Source organism: Ptychodera flava, chromosome 12 (genome assembly GCF_041260155.1).
Source record: "Ptychodera flava strain L36383 chromosome 12, AS_Pfla_20210202, whole genome shotgun sequence".
NCBI lineage: Eukaryota > Metazoa > Hemichordata > Enteropneusta > Ptychoderidae > Ptychodera > Ptychodera flava.
In genome coordinates, this window is record NC_091939.1 from 1,619,117 (window position 1) to 1,638,363 (window position 19,247).

The window sequence follows — 19,247 nt, forward strand, 5'->3', positions numbered from 1 at the left end:
CTGTGATAATTCATATTACTCCAACAGCTTTAACAAACCATGGTGATGAAAGGGTTAAAATTAGCTCCACAAGTGGTAGATCAGAAAAGAAATGTTAGAGTCCAGATATCTGTTCCCAAGTTGCGCATTCATTCTAAAGTGTAGCTTGAGTGAAAATTCATTATCTTTCAACATGTCAAACAATATCAGCAGTATGTTGTATCAAACAAAATTTATTTACAAAAATGGCCGACTTTGTCCCTTTAATTTTTGTAGGGAATTTCTGTTTTAAAATTAAAGCACTAAGTAGTTTACCTAAACATTTTGTGATGTTTTCCAAAAAATTACCCTACAAAATCAGAGATTGCTTCCCAAATTCCACAAATAGTGCAAATTAACATTATGTTTACACTCACCAGAAGCCCTTTGACTTCTAGTGGTTTCTGTACCACTAGGTATGTCCTTGGAGAACACTGAACCACTTGACAACTCTTCACTGCCCGCAGCGACTGAACTACTTTGTTTCTCTGTACCAACAGGAGTCAACGATGTACCACCAGGTTTGGCCTTACTCCCAGAAAAACGCTGAAAGAGCTTGCTGAAAATACCACCTGCCCTTTTCTTCTCTATGAAGAGATATAAATTCCCTGTCAACAGTAAGTTACCTTCAGATGCAAGATTTTAATGTGCTTCCAAATTGTATTTATTTTATCCAAGAAGAATATAATTCTTTAATTCCTCTTGGGTACTGAATCCAAACTCAGTTAACCTCGTGAAGTAAAACTCTTTCTCTGTTACATGATACAAAACTATGTACCAGGGTATTTCAAACATATAATTCAAATAAACTGCAGTTAACATTATAATATTAACCTTTCTTATGCTTTGTTTCCAAACCAACCTGGGCAGTCTCCATCTCACTTCCCTCCCTACCAGTCATCTCAGGTTGTGTTGGTGTGGCTGTCTCCATCTCACTTCCCTCCTCAGGTTGTGTTGGTGTGACTGTCTCCGTCTCACTTTCCTCCCTGACAGTCATCTCAGGTTGTGTTGGTGTGGCTGTCTCCATCTCACTTCCCTCCCTGACAGTCATCTCATGTTGTGTTGGTGTGGCTGTCTCCATCTCACTTCCCTCCCTGCCAGTCATCTCAGGTTGTGTTGGTGTGGCTGTCTCCATCTCACTTCTTTTGTTGCTGATCATCTCATGATCAGATGGCGTTTCCTCTTTCTCAAACTTATTGATTGCAGATTTGGTATTTTTATAATCTGATGCCATCTCAGATAATTCTAAATACAAAGAACAGATATTAAATTATCATATTAAAATTGATAAAAACTAGCTTATCCGACAAAAGACCAATTATATACTTAAAGTTACATTCCCTTATCCTGACCCATATTGTTAACGTTCCCACGGGTTACCAAACTGCAGAGTAGTGATAAAACGGAATGTTGTACCTATTGAAACCTAGCATGTTGATATTATGATAAGTAATATTTTGCTAAGGTCAGGGAAAATGGTAAATGACTTGGGACCCCCAATATGTACAGTTGACACTTACCTGAAGAATTACGGTAGTTCGATCAGGGTCACTTTGAATTTTACAGACTATTATTAAATAATATCCTCTTAACCATTTTGATCTCATACTAAATTTTCAACCTGAGATTGTTCTTTTCATGCTTTGTCTCTCAGTTTCCAAATGTCTGACCTCGTTACAGCATGTCAGTCATAAACAGTGGAGTTGAATTGTGTATGAGTCAACAGATGATACAGATATGGTACTGTATACAGGTAAATTAATATTTATGCTAGCTCATGTACTTTTTAGTTTCAACAGAACTCAAAGCTGTGACAAGTCATGTACATGCAAATCCTACGATGTACAAAGTCAGTATATATATTGAGATAGCTGAAAGAAGTAATAGGTCAACCATTATTTTAGATGAACAAAGATCACCCACTGAACTATTTTTAAAAGAGATCAAAGCTGCTAAGTGTTTCAGCCAGAATAAAGTGACCAAAAACTGAGAAAATGACTTATCCATTTCACTTTTGCAACCATGTGTTCTATAATGTGTCAGGGCTGTCAATTATAGCCGGTCACCGGCGGCAAATCGCCGTCTGACACAGGTCTTGCCGCGCCTGTTTTCCCTATTCGAGGCCTGCAAAAATGATCTTTACACACGTTATGAATTCTTTCCTGTCCCAATTCTACCATGGGCTGCGCTGTGCTACAGAGGTGCAGCCCCTTGGGCTCGTTGGTAGCCGATTTCTGATTGCTTTCAATCGGTATTGTCAAAAAGCATTGCGTGTTCTGATTGGTTTTCGGACGAACATGATCGATATGGCTACAAAAAGAACGACAGCCAGGTTGGATTTGTGGGTCTAAAAAAGACCTGGAAAGGCTTACACTAGCTCTGGAGATAAAAGTGATGTCAATATTTGTAAATAATTTTATTTTCCTGAGGAATTTCAGTGATCGGGGGTTCAATCCATCAATGGTATAGCATGCAATGTAGATTTCACGCCGCGTCTGAGCAAAGTGCCATAGCATTACGTGTATTTAGCGACTGGAATTTTGAACACTCTTTACAATGAGTAAGAATCGTTTACTCAGCGCAAAAAAAAACAACTTTGTGAGGATTGACATAATTTTTAGTGAGTTATGACTACCACTGAATTTGTTTGCACTTTTTTAATATTTAGGGCAATCACAAAATTTAGCTAGGCTTGACTATATACTTTCGCGGTATCTTGCACGTACGTGCGGCGGTAAACCATGTTTTGAATATGGATATAACATGCATGTAGTGAGCCCACCCACTTGGCCGGCGTTGGTTTCGACAAAATTCGGACTACTGTGAGCGATATCAGAATAGATAGTCATCAGGAGAAAAGATTTGATCGTTAACTTTCACGCGCAAGGATTTACTACATAAATAAATCTACATATTCTCAATCTTGTCAATTGAGAGGCCGACGGACAACGAAGCCACGCAATTTCATTAGCGGGTGTAAACTTGAGTATGTAATTGTTTGTATGACGTAGCATCTACTCAAATGTCTCTGGTAATGGTCTCGTATTTACCCCATTACATTTGTAAATTTTCACACTGGAAATTCATAGCCGGTAACTCCGAGGAGAGGTCTTGAAACAGACAAAATAAAATTACAGCAGTATCAACCAGACGTAGATCGGAATTTTTTGTCGTGACGTTATGACATCAGTTTTGCAGTGGGGACATCAGTTTTGCAGTGGGGACAAGATTTTTTTTCAATTCTAATACGATTAGCTGTTTTTGAATGGGCAGGTATAACAATTATTGAATTACTTTCTGCAGATGTTGTTTCTTAAGAAATAGTTTCTGCAGGTGTAGTTTCAAAGCTACATCTGAAGAAATAGTTTCTGAAGCTACTGTTTCATCAGCCTGAGAATCACTCAATATTGAGGTATTGTCAGCTGGTACTGCCATACAAGCCTTGGGCTTAGATGAGAACTCTAGTGATTCTGATTATGGTTCAGATTATGATCTTTATTAAGCAGGTTGTAATTCAACAGAATTTGTATGCAAATAATAATAACCTGGTGTATCAATAAACATATAAACTCTGTAATACTTCTGTTTGTCTTTCATAATTTATTTCACAAGATTCAATTTCATTTTACTTTTGATACTTCAGTTATAATAAACTTGACAGTAAATTGCCCTCAAAGGTGCCATCACAGGCCACCAATTGAAGATGAATAATTAGAAGAGCTTCAGCTTCAGGAGGGGGGACACCCCCTCCTGGCCTCCCCCCGCGTGCGCTTGCGCGCACGCCTTGCGCCGCTTCGCTCCGCACAAGGCTGTACCTCCTGTTCTTTCACTTGTACCCTTCTATTCCGAAAAACATTGACAGCCCTGAATGTGTTCCAAGATGAAATTTTCAGTTTCTTTAGTTTGTTAATCATGATTTGTTCATTTAAACTGAATCCCATTTTCAAGCATCATGAAGTAGTATAGAGTAACTAAATAAAGATACTTGTAGGGGTCAATTCTTATAGTAAGTAATTTGTACAGTTGACAGATACTCAGATATACAGACAGATGATGGATGCAACAGTTTCCCCTGCATACCATATTGATGTACATTTATAAATGCAGTAATATACAGTATAGCCACAGGGAAGCCAGGGAAAAACAAACAAACAAGCATACAAACAAACAAATAAATAAATAAATAAACCAAAAATCAAAAAAATAAACATACAAACAACTATACAAATACATAAATACATAATGAACAAACATACAGACAAACAGAAATAAATAAATGAATAAACAAACAGACAAACATACAATATCATAGAACGTTGAATAAATAAACACAAACAAATAAACAAATGAATGTATACACTCACGTACATATATGAATATATATATATATATATATATATATATATATATATATATATATATATATACTGGTATATATATGTGTGTGTGTGTGTGTGTGTGTGTGTGCGTGTGTGTGTGCCATGTGTGTAATGTATGTGTGTGTGAGTGAAAGAGACAGTAGCATGATATTAAAAAAAGATAGAAAAGATTGACTTAACAGTTCGTGCAACATCAACATGCGACAGCAGTACTACTACTCAATATACTTCCCTAGTATAGTGAAGTAGAAGTATATTGAGTAGTGGTACTGCCGTTGTATGTTGATTGTTGCATGAGCTGTTCCGTCAATCATTTCAATCTTTTTTCAATATGCCACTGCCTCTTTCACTCACACAGACATACATTACACACACACACACACACACAAACACACACACACCACATTATATCCATATATGTGCATGTATCTATACATTTTTGTTTATTTGTTTGTGTTTGCTATTTTATTAACATTCTATGATATTGTATGTTTGTTTATTTAGCTATTTGTTTGTCTGTATGTTTATTATTTATTTGTATGCTTGTTTGTATGTTTGCTTATGTTTTGGTTTTTGTTTCATTTGTTTGTTTGTTTGTTTGTTTTCCCTGGCTTCCCTGTGGTATAGCTACTTGAAAAATGCACTGAATGGTCATTCCAGTTGAATATTAAGTATTTAAGTTTTACAGTTACTGACCTTTGGGTTCCATTTCAAAAGTGTCAAATTTTTCACCAAATTGGAGAGTTTCTGCAACTCTTTTCTGCAGTTCAGAATCAATTTGTTCATCAGATATTTGTATTAGTTTTGTCCACAGTTCAAATACAAGTTTGCTTAATTTTTCAACTCTTTTCTCAATAGTGTGAAATTCACTGAGCTTTGAAGTGAATTTGTTTTCTGCAATCTGATATTGCTGCTTGTACTCCTGACACTGCTTTTCTAATTGTGACTTTTCATTCAGTGATTCAGCTAACTGGGTTTCCAGAATTATCTTTTCTGTGAAAGCTGTCTGGAATTTAGACTTTTCTTTCAAGGCAATGTCAAGTTTACTCTGTAAAGACTGAATTTTGGACTCTGCTAATGGCAAAGATCTGATGTCAGAATCTGTGAGTTGTTGTTCAAGTTTTTTGGGTGGGACTGAACTTCTGGTTTGTGAACTTAGTCTGACTGTGGTAATAGGAGAAGTTTGTGTGTCCTGTTTTATGAGTTGCTCATCCACCTCTGCAATAAAATGCAATATGACATTTTCTGTTTCAATTAATGCAGTATCATATTCTGGGTCATCATAATACTATGAAATAATGTGCAAAATTATGGTTATCCTGTACACAAGCCAAGAATTCGTTATTTGGGAGTTTCTGCATTTAAACTAGAACTAGTATTATCAATATGCTATGTGCAAGTAGTCAATCAAAATCAAGGTGTCAGTGAACAGCAACAACTACCACTGAGGGCAACATACCAGGCAATCACTCAATCTTCATCTATCTCAACCCTGAGCATTATAGTTTAAAAGATGCATGATATCAGGTAAAGCTGAGAATTTGGCACCCTTGTTGTAGCGATGACATGTCCATTCAAGGCACTAAAGTACATGACATGTATATACATTTGCATAATTATGACTGATTTTCATGAAATGTTCATATCAGACTTGTTTGTTTGCATTGATGAGCCTATTAAAGAGTGATGCAGAAACATTTTGATGCAACATGTAGCGTTGATTGCGATTTCAGGCTATATAGCCGCACAAGCACGACTTAGATACTGCTGCCTAAAATTCGGACACATTTTGCTGTTACATATGAGCAGCTGTTGTTACAGCGTTTAGTCTGATCCATAAATTCATATGAATTAGTGTTACTTTTAGTAGCCATAGTATCACTAGCAGGTTTTATTTTTGTCATTTATGCTGACATTGCGGGCAAATATTTATTTATGCATATTAATGGGAAAAATGACGTCATTTGCCATCAGCGCTTTTAATGACAAAGATGCAGGTTGCCATGACACTCAGTAACCATATTGTCATATTTTTGTCAGGAGAGAAGTTACATTTAGCTTGATCATACTAAATAGTTTATATGCTATAGGAACATGCCTTGTTTGATGTCAAAAGTGAAATTATAAAGAGCAAATATTACTTTATTTAAATCATCTCACATGCAGATAATTGCCCATCTGAGAACATGGTTGTAGTTTATGCATCATACCAGTGAGTACATATATCTTAATACACAGAACTGAGGGTTTTTGGTTGTATTGTGTCAAGATTAATTAACACAATCATATAGTACTCACTCTGTTGAATGTCTTCCAGAGAAACGTCAGACAGTTTTCCTTCATTGTGACAAGTTTCCTCATCCTTCAAAACATAAAATTAATTATCTACAGTTTAAACAAACTCATTTACATACCTGCAATGTAAGTTATTAAATTTCCAGATCAAAATAAGGTAAAAATACTAAATACCATTACTCTTGCACTTTGCAAACTTTTGTAAATCGTGTTGAAAGGCCTAGCCTTCAACAATATTTGAGTTGGTGTTAAAGCGCCGTGGTCGTCGCGCTGCGCATGCTCCTGAGGGGGTCCCCCTTGTTGACAACATATCCGAGAATGCCGCATGAGGTTACGGGTTGATTATTATGTTTGCGATATTGCCGCTTGTAAAAATGGCGGCTGATCTGTCACAAGCATACCAACTTACCAAATCTAACACGCAATAAAAGGTCAATTAATCTAAGTTAAATATCTGCTGAATATTTAACAGTAATTACACGCTGGATTGAGATCACATTTGATCATGATTTTCTTGAATCAGTTGAATGGGGCTCGCTCGAGCCATGGAGCATCGTCCGCTCGCACGGCTCGTTAGCCAGACAGGAGTCTTCCACTAACCACGCCGTGTGCGGGATACCCCCACTATTTTGCGTTAAGGAGTTTGATGGAATTAGAAAATCAGGCGGACCAATCAGAGCACGCGTTACACTCAAAGAGAAAACCACGCCTACCTTCCAAACGCCGACCACCGCGTTGTTTGTGCACAGCTTTTCTCTCGATTTACTTTACTGGTTCACTAGACTTGGTTCAAGTGCTGATTGTGAGCATGTGAGTTGTGTGAACGTCTGGAATGCAATGATATATGTTCTGTTTTCATGTGAAATGTGTGAGTGTGATTATGTGAACGCGTTGAGTGGGGTGAACGCGATACAGGGGAGTTTTACCCGGCACAAACTAACTCACTACTGCTATAGCTGCACAGACTAAATAAAAACGCGTTCGATCGCTACCAAATTTTACACGAGGAACTTTTACAAATCATTTTATTTTTTGAAAATTCACCGACTTGAACCAAGTCTCTGGTTTACCTTCGTCCTGTGACACCCTAATGGCTCAAACGGAGATTTAGGAGTGGGAAGGCAATCTTGCCCGAGTTTAATACAGGATTTGATTGTCATGCATGGGGAAATCTTACTGCGTGGTGGGGATAAAGTTACAGGCGATTTTCTCGTCATTCAGAGAGGTGGCGAAAAGTTCCGTTTCAGTGATCGTGGGTTACGAAAACAGTATGGCAACGCTTTGTATCGTGTGAAGCGTTAGATATCTCCCAAAGAAAAAAAATCGACGAATAAATATGGCGATAGTGCAGAAGATGACTTTGAAAAAACTGACGCTTGTAGTCTATGAAAAATTCACCGATGAGTATATTGCTTGCTGTGATGAATAGGTCAATTTTTTTGAACAACACCCAAACAAAATCCGGTTCTTTGATTTCCAGTTCTAGCATATTTCACAAAGTCCTAGTCCATGTTTTCGAGCCATGCTTCTAGTTGTTTCTCCCGCGGCGTGTCGATGTTCTGTTCTGGTAAATCCTGTTCATCGTCTCACAATGTTTACAATTTTCCAAAGATATGAACAACAGAATAGCTGCCGGCCGCGCCAGTTGACAGGACCACAATGTCTGAACAACGTCTGAGTAATGGGTTTATCGTGAAATTTTGAGGTCAAAATTGGAGGAGTGGTTTAACAGATTTACTTCGGCGGGTAGAACTTTTCTATTTCGCGCTGCGATCTTTTGAGTTTGGCGGGTTGATGTTTTCACCTTACAAGTTGAGCGACAGCTGGGAATATCTTGCGGTACGACGCGCTGGCGGCTGGGCCTTTGTTTTGACGTTTTGAACACATCAGTGATTTCAGCAGTAGATTTCAGTAGCATGAAATGTAAACAGCGACCACGAATACTTGTAAATGTAACACCGAGAAAAAAGTGGGAAAAGACCTATACTCCCGGCCTATACTACTACATTCGTAGTAACCGATTATCTGATTGGCTATTTACTGGTCACATACAGTCGTGTGGTGGCGCTTTAAAAAACACGATTTAGGGGGTCTATCAGCCAAGGTCTGATTTCGGGAAGCATCCAGCTGCCCGGAGCGGAGACCTTGGCAAGCGAAGATGGCCATGGAGCTAAACACTTACCCGTACGCGTGTATATGCCAACAGACTATCAATGACCGGGTGCGGCTCTGGTCTACGACATCGCTAGCAAGGACGAGAACTTTCATTTCAAGAGTACAATTGACAAAAATGCAAGCTACAGAAATCTACAGCTAGCAGAGCAATGCCCGCTGCAGCAAGAAGCATCTGTTCCGTGGTCTACATGAACGTCGGTGTCAAGAGAACCGGGTATATGGCGCGCTACACTCGGCTGTGGAGAATCCAACTCCACTACAAAGTGTACCCTTGGGGGTGCAAACGAGAATTCTGAGTACAGGTATCAAGTCAAGCGAAGGACCTTTCATAGGTCTTCTTGTGTGGGGGTTATCTCATTTGAAAGAGGATTCAGACCTACCCGGCAATCAGGAGGTACAACAACGAAGTTTGCGTAGCACCGGTAGGCCTACACTAGCTAGCCGTTGGATCACTGCCATGACCGTGCACAGGATCTCTCAATACGTCCCTATGTGTAGCCGTGCAATTTTCCTGCCAAATGCCGCGAAAACCCGCTCGTTTTGTCTATTGTGTCCTGTCATTTGACTATTTCTTGCTACGTATTACTAGAAGAAGTAAGAAATGGCGATCAACAGTGGGTCGTGGGCCAAGTCGTCTCCGGGCCGGTACGTTGTGGGACGCGGTGACCTTCTCCCTTATCGAAGCAACAGCATCTCCCGTGTCCTGCTCTGGCTTGCGATCATGGTCTTGAGTGTAATTTTTTGTGTGTAATAGGCATTGTGCTTGTTGCTGGTCTACATATATATATTATATAATGTTGATCATTTCAGTGATGTATTTTTACTGTGCTGTACACAGCATTGTGTACAACCAGCGTGACCGCGCGCGATCAAACCCATTTGTTCACTGTGACTGCGTGCAGTAAACTCAGCGACATAATGTCTGGAGTGTAGTGTCTCAATGTTCGTAGCCTTACATGAGTTTATAGATAGAAATACGCCACTGAAGTTTGTTTCCGATGTTAATATTTTACTATTGCATGATGTTGAGTCTTACAAAGGCCTTAACAAAGTGGGGGACTGCTCCCATCTCACTCCTATTGAAGTTGAGAAGACTTATGTTGACAAACATGTATGTTTATCAACAAAAAAATCGCGCACGAGCTGCCGACGACCACTGCGCTTTAACCATTCTATGTATTTTTTACAGTTAAATCATGCAGATTTCGATTCTATATGTCTACTGTCAAAACACTTACTCACTCATGCACTTTCTTGTGACCTATTGTTTACCCTGCTGACTAAGGGTATGAATACGGGAAAATGCCTATAATTATATTTACAGTCTGGACAAGCAGTTGAAATCAGCAATGTCAATGAATCTTACAATCCATGAAAGTCGAAGACAGTAAGTTGCCTACTTTCCAAAAGTGAAAATTTGAGACTTTTCTTTTACAACCCTGAAAACGACATGACTGTTTTAAATATATCCATTTTGTCCAGATAAATTGAAAGGGAATAATATTTTGACTCACTTGGGAACTTAGCTGGGTTTCTTCAACACTGTCTGCTGCCAAGACATTATCATTGGTTGTCAGTGGTTGAATTCCACCACCATCTCCTGCAGGTAAATAATGTTGCAGTATTTTAATATTCACTCATTTTAATAACAAATATGAAATTAGCAACAACTTCTTGGAAAAGACGTGCTTTCATACAACTTTGTACAGGTTTGTCTGTGTAGTTTTAGATACTGAATACATGATAGGTTGCAAAAGATGTAAATTACTTTTTACTACTACTGCATTAGCAGATCAGGAGCTAAAATTGTATTTAAGCAATAACCTCCGCCACAGGAGGGTATACACGAGATTTTGGTACAATGAGCAGTAGGATATATCGTGTCTCGACTCCCGCAATATCAAGCATAAGTGCACAGTGCACTGTCGCCCTAATATTTGTGTGCATCACACCCAGAATGTGCTGCTTCAGAGATGTCTTTCATCATCAATCCCAACTTATTTACACCAAGAGGTGAGTTACAGACCCACACTTTATCTGTGTATCAAAATTCGTTCTTCGGTCTTTGAAACAAAGTGGACTGTTTCTGTTTTTCTCAAGGGTCTATGGTTTAGTACGTTCAAATGCACCGACCGGGCAATTTTCGAAAATGCTGGTTTAGGGGCCCATTTTACCACAGCTATCAGTGCTAAATCAGTATTTTAGCATCGGTGGAATGAGCTCTCATCCAATCAGAATGGCGCATGGTAGCATGATATAATGAATCTTGTATTATTTTCATAATCTTATTTATGAAATACACCTTTAAGGAAAACTCTCTTTGCCAGGGCCAATACCGGTAGACCCATACAAAACATGTTTCATGTCATTACCTGATTCATGTTATCTTTCATTGTGAGAGGTAAATCAAAAGATCAATGAGGTAAATTAATATATTTGTTCAAAAACTAAAATTCTCCCCAAAACAGTCAGCATGATTTGTATTCATTTGGGTAAATATTGGATATCAAGAGCTCAGCTAGCCTATACTGGTAGTATGTCCATTTCTTTATCAGATGTATTTCAATACTTCTTTATTAATTGACAGTCATTAATTCTATCTCATTCTAAGCAAAGTTTCTATACACTTGAAATAATTTTATTATGTTAAAAGGTACTTCTGTTTGGTACTGGTTAAAACTTACACTTTCAACAACATATCAGGGATAGAAATACTTTTTTATTTCTTGTGGCAAAAGTTTGCCACCGGATATAAAATCAGGTGGCAATTATGAAAAATCTGGTGGCAGTTTAACACATCATGTGATCGGTATAATACAACATTTTGTCATTGCCACACACTCATTCTAATTTATAAATTCTTGAAAATATGGTGAGTACACGTCACAAAAAGTCAACCCATACTGCAGGCCTCGAAAAAAAAATTTCAAACATACTAACCGTGGGACACGTGAATTTCAGTTTTACTTGCCCGAGAGGAAATTACTTGCCCTAAATTTCTAATAACTGTACCAGTAATTTGTAACAGAGAGCAAGAGTTTGGCCATATGAAGTGAATTCAAAGAGGGAAAAAACAGATTCAAACATGAACTACATGTACATCTTGTTAAAATGAAGGACTATTATCAAATCTGAAATGTAGCAGAAGAAATGTGAGAATACTTTAGTCTTTTCTGTAGATTTGGCCATCTCGAAAACATCTTTGAACCTAATCCAAATTAAAATCTTTGCATAAGAGTAATAAGCTTGTGTGATTTACAATGTCCATGGCTGGCTGCTGCTCTTTATTATCACGCTGAGATCACAGACAACTGCTCTGCTAGTAGTAGTGTTTATCTTCCAATGCATACGCACATGTACATCTGCAACCCTTTTAACTGTTTACATGTTTGCTCACTGAGCACAGCAGTCTTTCAAAGTTTTATTTTATGTATTCGTCAAGAGAGCAGATTCAAGTTTCGTTTTCGTTACTCTGCAATGCAGATTTGTTTTCTCTAAGTGAGAGCCGATCCCTAACAACCAAGGTCACGTAATTTGAAACTGTGCATCTCACGCACTACGTAGCTGCAATATGTGGCCTCATTGGTCGACTGAACCCCATTTTGACTAGATGTAAACTTGTACTTTTTCAACAGGGTGTTGATTTACGTTGAACAGTAAGCATTACCGAGATCCATGGCTTCGAATAAGTTTACATCCATTTACCAAGCACATGATGCAATTACACTATCGCGTGAAGCCGATCGACTATCATACAAGTCTTACACTTGCACATAGAGAATGGCAACCACTGTCAAGAGCATACCACTTTACGGCACACATGACAAACACTTTAAAACTAATTTCAATGTAAAGTTAAACAGCTATTTGAAAAAGGTGCATTTGAATTGATTCATGATGATACCAGACAAGGGCACCATAAAAATAAACTTCGCACATACAGAGAGTTGAAAAAAGATTTCTCTCTCGAAAGCTACCTTCATGTTATAAAAAACCCAGATCACAGATCAGCCCTGTGCAAGTTACGCATTAGTGCACACATACTACACATAGAAACAGGTAGATATAGAAACCTTGATGTCATAGACAGAGCATGCCCAATTTGCCAAAACAAACAAGTAGAAGATGAGATACATTTTCTTTTTCATTGCAAAGGATACACAGACATTAGACATGATTTTTTCAGTAAACTAAACATTTGTAAAAACGCATTCAGAGGTACACAAGACTTTATAAGCATCTTTTCAAGGACAGATAAAGCATCACTATGTGAATTGGGAAAATACATACATACATGTTTTAAACTCAGACAAGACAAAATGAAAAAGACAAAGTAAACTATTTATGAACCTTTAATATGTTGACCTCATGTATAGATATTTATATTTATATATATATTATATATACTCTTTCATTGTTGTTTTTGCAAAACCTTTATTGTACTTTATGATCAAGATCCCAACTGGGATACGATTTCAATAAAGGCTTACTTTACTTTACTTTACTTTACAAAACAGTGAGTTCACTCCGTGTCGTCGGAGAGGACATGTCGCAAAACTATTTTACGACTTTTTGTGTTTTACAACAGCAAGAACGATTATTTTGCGATGTCGGGCGGATTTTCAAGGGTTTTCAGAAAAAAACGTCTGAGAGTTGAAGGATTTATAATGATTGTAGGCGTGTACAGACCTAATGAAATATGTTTTCAAGCTTGAATTGTCCAGAGCTAAGTTAATTCAACCGCTGGTGCACTTGCCCATTGGACGGGAAGCATATAGACTTTACTTGCCCGAACGCAAAATTCACTAGCCACGGGCGTCGGGCGATGGGAATTTTTGAGCCCTGTACTGGCTAATGAATTGCAAGTATTTATCATTATTTAATTCATGCAGGCTGCAGTTTGGCTTTGTTTTCAAAATGTCAACATGCTTTTATCTTGTGCGGCGGCTATCAAAGAGGGCAACAACATGTAAAGTGTTCAAAAGCTGCTGTCATCGATATGGAGATTAGCCAATCACAAGTTTGGATTCACGCTATGTTTTCATTCATGCCAAAATGTCGCAATTAGTTTGTTTTTGTTTTTGTTTGCTAATGAGTTTTTCCGCTGTCAGACAACGCGTGTTCTTTCAGTGTTCCTTCATTCAAGCCGTAGGATCGATGACATGATGACCCAAAATTTAGTGGCAGAAAAATACCACCAGAAAAAAAATTTGGTGGTAGATTGACAGTTTTTGGTGGCAAATGCCACCATTGCCACCGATTATTTCGAACACTGAATATGAAGTATAAAGTAATAACATTTTCAACTTACGATTGATAAAGAAAAGTTCAACTTCTCTAAACCTCTCTTCTTTATACATTGCTTTCAGGTGCAATTTTATCCCAACTTTGGCAGCAATCTCCCTCATTTCATCTGTTATCAGTAGTGGTTCAAATGCTCTGGCTAGACTTTCAGATCTACAAGTCTGCTTTAACCTATAGAGATTATAAAGAGTAAGAAACCTCAGCAAGATTGCTAAGGACTTTGCCGTCATACTGGATGGATCAACATCACCAAGTTTCCGCTTGCACACTTTGTTTATTTCAAAACTGTCATTTTTATCACCCAGTACATCCTGTATTCTACGTTTAGATACCAGGTTACAGTTTCTCCATGCAGCCTTCAGGTTATTCATCATTTCTTCTTTCTCTTTCTTCAGTTGTGCTGGGAGTGCTTGGACTTGTTTCTCTAGTTCTCTCAGACATCGATGATACTCAGTGTCATCCAACCCTATGCAGACAGGTAGAGAGTCTGTGGAAAGGTAAATAACAGCAGCAACTTTGAAGCATACACAACAAATGTTGTCATTTAGTGAATATGCAAGTTCGATGACTGCAAAATTTACCAGTCTGTTGATTCTTTAAAATAAAAAAGAAAAGTTTAAACATCACATTTATAAGATCAAATTCTTTTGCTATTGTTGTGTTGGCGAGGTTTTCATTTGAAGTTTTTTTCTTTTTTCTAACTCTTTTTGATTTAAATCATTCTTCTACGAGGCCAGGTGTGTCAATGAATTTTGTATTTTTGTCCCATATAAGCTTCCATGATGACAGGTCGCACTCAAGTAAGTACTGTGCATGTATGTCATATTATGTCTACCAATGTGAGAAGTTTTGATCTGACTTCTGAGTGACTCTCTTGTGAACTGTTTGTTAGAATGAAAAATGTCGTAAAGCTCGAAATATGAGTTTTCCATGCTGCATATTCTACATTCTTAGAGCAAGAGGAGCTCCCGACTGTAAATATTCTATGTTTTGATGTCAGAAAAGGAAATCTCTCATACATGTCTTGAAGGTCTAGCTGTTTCTAAATTTTGACAAGATGCTGAAGTCTGAAAATTGTTGTGAATTTATATAGCCATTCACTTCAATCGGTGTAATCTACAAGTCATGGCAAACTTGGGAACTTCACCTAACCCAAGAGACAGTGTTTTGTTTCAATTTTTACAGCTAGATGGTCATACCGGTACAAGTGACTACTCTCATTACGTTTACTATTTTGACATTTGTAACAATCATGGCAACCTCACAAAGTGTTTTAGAGGAGTTGTTGAAAATGCATAAAATAGACACGAGAAAGTTTAGGAGATATATGCTGTAGGATTGGATATTTATACAAACTCAATGAGAAATTAAGGCAGACATAATCAAAGCAATAGCTACTGATTTAGAATTTCATTATTCTCATTATGATTGGACCTGGACTAAGATTGACGTAAAACATGAAAGAATTTGCTAAAATTGAGTTGAAAAAAAAAAACCTCAAGAGAAATTGAAGTGTTGTAAAAGAAATGATCAAGAACAGTGTGAAATAAAAAAGATGTATGGAAGTTGAATTGTAATTGCCACAACAGGCTAGATTCAGAGATGTTAAATTTGAGCCAGAGTTTGATGTTGCTAGATATATTAAATTGAATCCTTATTTCTCTAAAGATGAGGTCTAAATCTACTTTTCAGTATTTAAGAAAATAGCCAGTCATCTTGAGCGATTACAAAGTGTAATATTAGTTCGAAAGTTAGAAAAGCCCAACAAGAATTCTCTTCCCTATCTGATGAATATGAAATCACAAGACTATGATTTTGTCCAAATGACCATTTTGTCATTATGAGTTGATACCAGAAGTGTTTAGACCAAAGTTTTACAATTTAGATATCAACCTGGGCATATATACATTGAATAGAACATATTTTACAGAAATACCTGAAACGATGTTTGTATTTGCAAAAGGAGGATTAGCCATTTCATCTGTCGACAGTATTCCTAAGTACCATTCAAATTTCTTCTTTGGAAATACATAATTGTTGTAAATTTATAGGGTCAGTAATTGTGACTGTTGTCTACAAGTTGTCATATTATGATATGAAGGGCTGCACAATGTGAAAAGTTCATTTCAAAACAAAAGTTAACCTCTGAAGACAGACATACGTACTGGCCATATTGATTGGCTAATGATCTTGGACTGTAAAAAAACCTCTGATTGGTTAGGATTGATTGCCAGCCTCAGATGGCAATGTGTGTTCTCAATAATTATCAATTTTTCCTACCAAATGTTTTGGTTTTTTTCTGCATCATAAGACAAAAATTACACAGACTAATCTAAAGACGGCATTTAAACTTTACACAAACAACCTTACCAGGTATTATATACATCATGTAACTTACAGGAGTGTATTCAACAAGCTACCAAATCATATTTTGGAGACCACCACTTTAGATCAAAATTAGTAGGTTCCGAAGCAATCGGGATATTTGCACATTTCTGAATTTTGTACTAGCCTTAGCTGGTACTGATAATGTGCAGATTGGGAATGTATGAGCAACATGTTGAAAACACAATGAAAATTGACTTTCTTAGCTAGGTCCTGTATTACAGCATGAAAAATCAGTAGATTTGTTTGTGTGTTTGCCATATTAACAATACTGTAAGTCAAATTGCCCAGTAAAAGTAAAGTTGAAATAAGAATGAAATAAGAGGGTACCTTCCGGATTCCCCCACTGTCCCCCACTGACCTTGATTGTTTGCTCCAGTTAGTTGCTTTATGGGTGCAGTTAAAAATGATGCAAATCTTGCAAAGCTTCTTTGGATGTCTTCATTCTGGACCAGGTTTTCTTTCAGTTCCTTTGCTTTCTTGAAAGCAAACTGTGTATTTTGTAGGTGCTTGAATATTGTGTCTGACAGATTATTCTTTGTTGCCTCTACAATGAAACATTCAGCGTGAAGTTTTGAATGTGTCAAAATGAACTGTGCTAAATGAGTATGTTTATAGACAGCTGTGGGTAAACCGCATACCACTGCTTCTATGCCATAGAAGCTGTAATCCATGTAGCATGGTGCAGGCAGGCAGAGATGAGATTGTTGCAAAGATATGTGCAGAGACTTGGCTGAATGCCCTGGATGAACTGTCGGATTTATTTTATGACATTTCATCTTATTAGAGAGGAACTTCACTGTAGTCTGGTCTGCTTGTTGAGATACTCCTTGGATCTTCCATAAAGGAAAATTGATATGTGCAGAACTTCCTGACAGACGATTGGCTGCTGTACCAATTGAAACTGCCATTGTTTCACATCTTCTTAGGGCTTTCTGTGTGTCTACCTGACCACATGTCAGTATACTGTGCCTGGTGGTCTTTCTTAACACTGGATCTTTCCCTCTGAAGCAAGGAAGTGATAGTGGAGGAATCTCCTCGTGTGGAATTTCTGACAAGTCTTTACCCTGAAACTCAGCCCTGTATGCATTGTCAAAATACTCATAGATGACAGGACCAATGGAGAACAGTAGGTCTGCCTTACTAGCCATTTGCAACATCTTTTCTGCAAATTCCACCAAACCATACTCTTCAGCTTCCAGGCAGGCAGATTCTGGACAGGCATGGTTGATGAGAACCAGCTTTGCCTTGGGGAACAGCTCTGCTCGAATATCAGCAGCTGCATGTCCTGTCTTTGGAGCATAGCCAACCACGTACTGGACATCTTCTAACTCTTTCAGGTCAGGATAGTATATTTCATGACTCAACAGCCACTCCAATCTTAGGGGATCATCTTTTGGTCCTACAAAGGTCTTTCTTCGTGCTGGAATCAAGACAACACCACAGCTCTCAGCGTCAGTCTTCTGGTCATCACTGATTTTGACATCAAGTACAGTGGAGTAGGCTCTCAGATCTTCTCCTGCCTTGGCCTTTCTTTCACAGAAATCTTGGACAAGGCTTCTATGGAATCCTGTCAGACCCAACTCATCATTATTCCAGGCATTGGAAACAAATAATGCTGCAGGTTTAGGAGACACATGGTGAAGTTCAGCATGAGGGAAAAGATTTCCATGTATTGTGGATGCTGCATTTTTAGTCTTTGCAGACAGCCCTATCACGTGACCTACATCTTTTAATTTTCCCAATTGTGGATAATAGGTATTATGATGAATAAGCCAATGTATTCCAGGTGGGTCTTCATCAGGATCTAACCATTTGCTTCTTGTAGCTAGAATCAGAGTGACACCATGTCTTGTTGCATCTTCCTTTTGTTCTTCACTCACTTCAACATCAAGGACAGTGCAGTACATTGCTGAAAGTTCATCAGGTTTCTTCTTCAGTGTCTCTTCACAGAAATCACTAATCAGCTGCCAGGTTGCTGGACCATATGAATTTTTCTTCCATGATGTTAATAAAAACAAGGCTTTTGAGGAAGCTGCAGTTAACCTGCCATAGAAAGTTGCTCTTGGCTCATCTAAGCAGAACATTATTCATGCAGTCAGTAGGTTTTTGTTATCTGTAAATTCTGGTTTATACTCACTGGTTGAAGCTGTGATAAATACCAACCTTATTACCAGGCATGTATATTCCTATTGAATGTCCACAAAACTGCAACAAAAGCAAAGAAAATTACATAGTTTTGTACTTTTCATTGTATTTAAACTGTACTTCACAGGTATTTCCTCGAGCACTTTGTGTCATGTATCACCTTTTTATGACTATAGATTAACAATGTAAGGTAACACTACCCAAGGTAGCAATCAAGACATAATCATAATAACCTACTGATAGGTAAATGTTATATACTACATTCATGTTCACAATCAGAAGCTTACATGGTAATTTTCCCTTCCATTCTTTACTTTAGAATGAATGAAATCCTCTGTAAACGTGTTAAATTTTCATAACGTTTTCGCACACAAATGAGGAGGTATCCCATCTCTTATGATAGGCAAGTTTGCTACCTATATAAACAATATTTTGAGAATTGCATTAAGTCTTGTGATAGTTTCTTGTAGCATAATTAAAATGTTATTATTAACTTAATGGCCTACTTCCAGCCAAATGTTATTTATTTTGTGTTAATGGCCT

At 37.7% G+C, this 19,247-nt stretch overlaps 1 protein-coding gene and 1 long non-coding RNA gene across 2 annotated transcripts in view; one reads left to right on the forward strand and one right to left on the reverse strand.

The window, feature by feature from the left end:
• The window catches only part of LOC139144678 (uncharacterized), a 41,076-nt gene that overhangs the window by 6,386 nt on the left and 15,443 nt on the right, over positions 1 to 19,247 (reverse strand). The window contains exons 2-8 of the mRNA XM_070715403.1: positions 16,918 to 18,764; positions 14,179 to 14,658; positions 10,382 to 10,467; positions 6,696 to 6,759; positions 5,094 to 5,615; positions 853 to 1,263; positions 396 to 605 (exon numbers count right to left, since the gene is read on the reverse strand). Of these exons, the coding sequence (XP_070571504.1) occupies positions 396 to 605; positions 853 to 1,263; positions 5,094 to 5,615; positions 6,696 to 6,759; positions 10,382 to 10,467; positions 14,179 to 14,658; positions 16,918 to 18,643 (3,499 nt within the window). The 5' untranslated portion in view covers positions 18,644 to 18,764. The remainder of the gene's footprint in view (positions 1 to 395; positions 606 to 852; positions 1,264 to 5,093; positions 5,616 to 6,695; positions 6,760 to 10,381; positions 10,468 to 14,178; positions 14,659 to 16,917; positions 18,765 to 19,247) is intronic.
• LOC139144679 (uncharacterized) lies at positions 517 to 18,569 on the forward strand. The gene is made up of 3 exons (XR_011554834.1): positions 517 to 635; positions 1,699 to 1,771; positions 18,497 to 18,569. It is a non-coding gene; the product is annotated as an uncharacterized lncRNA (long non-coding RNA).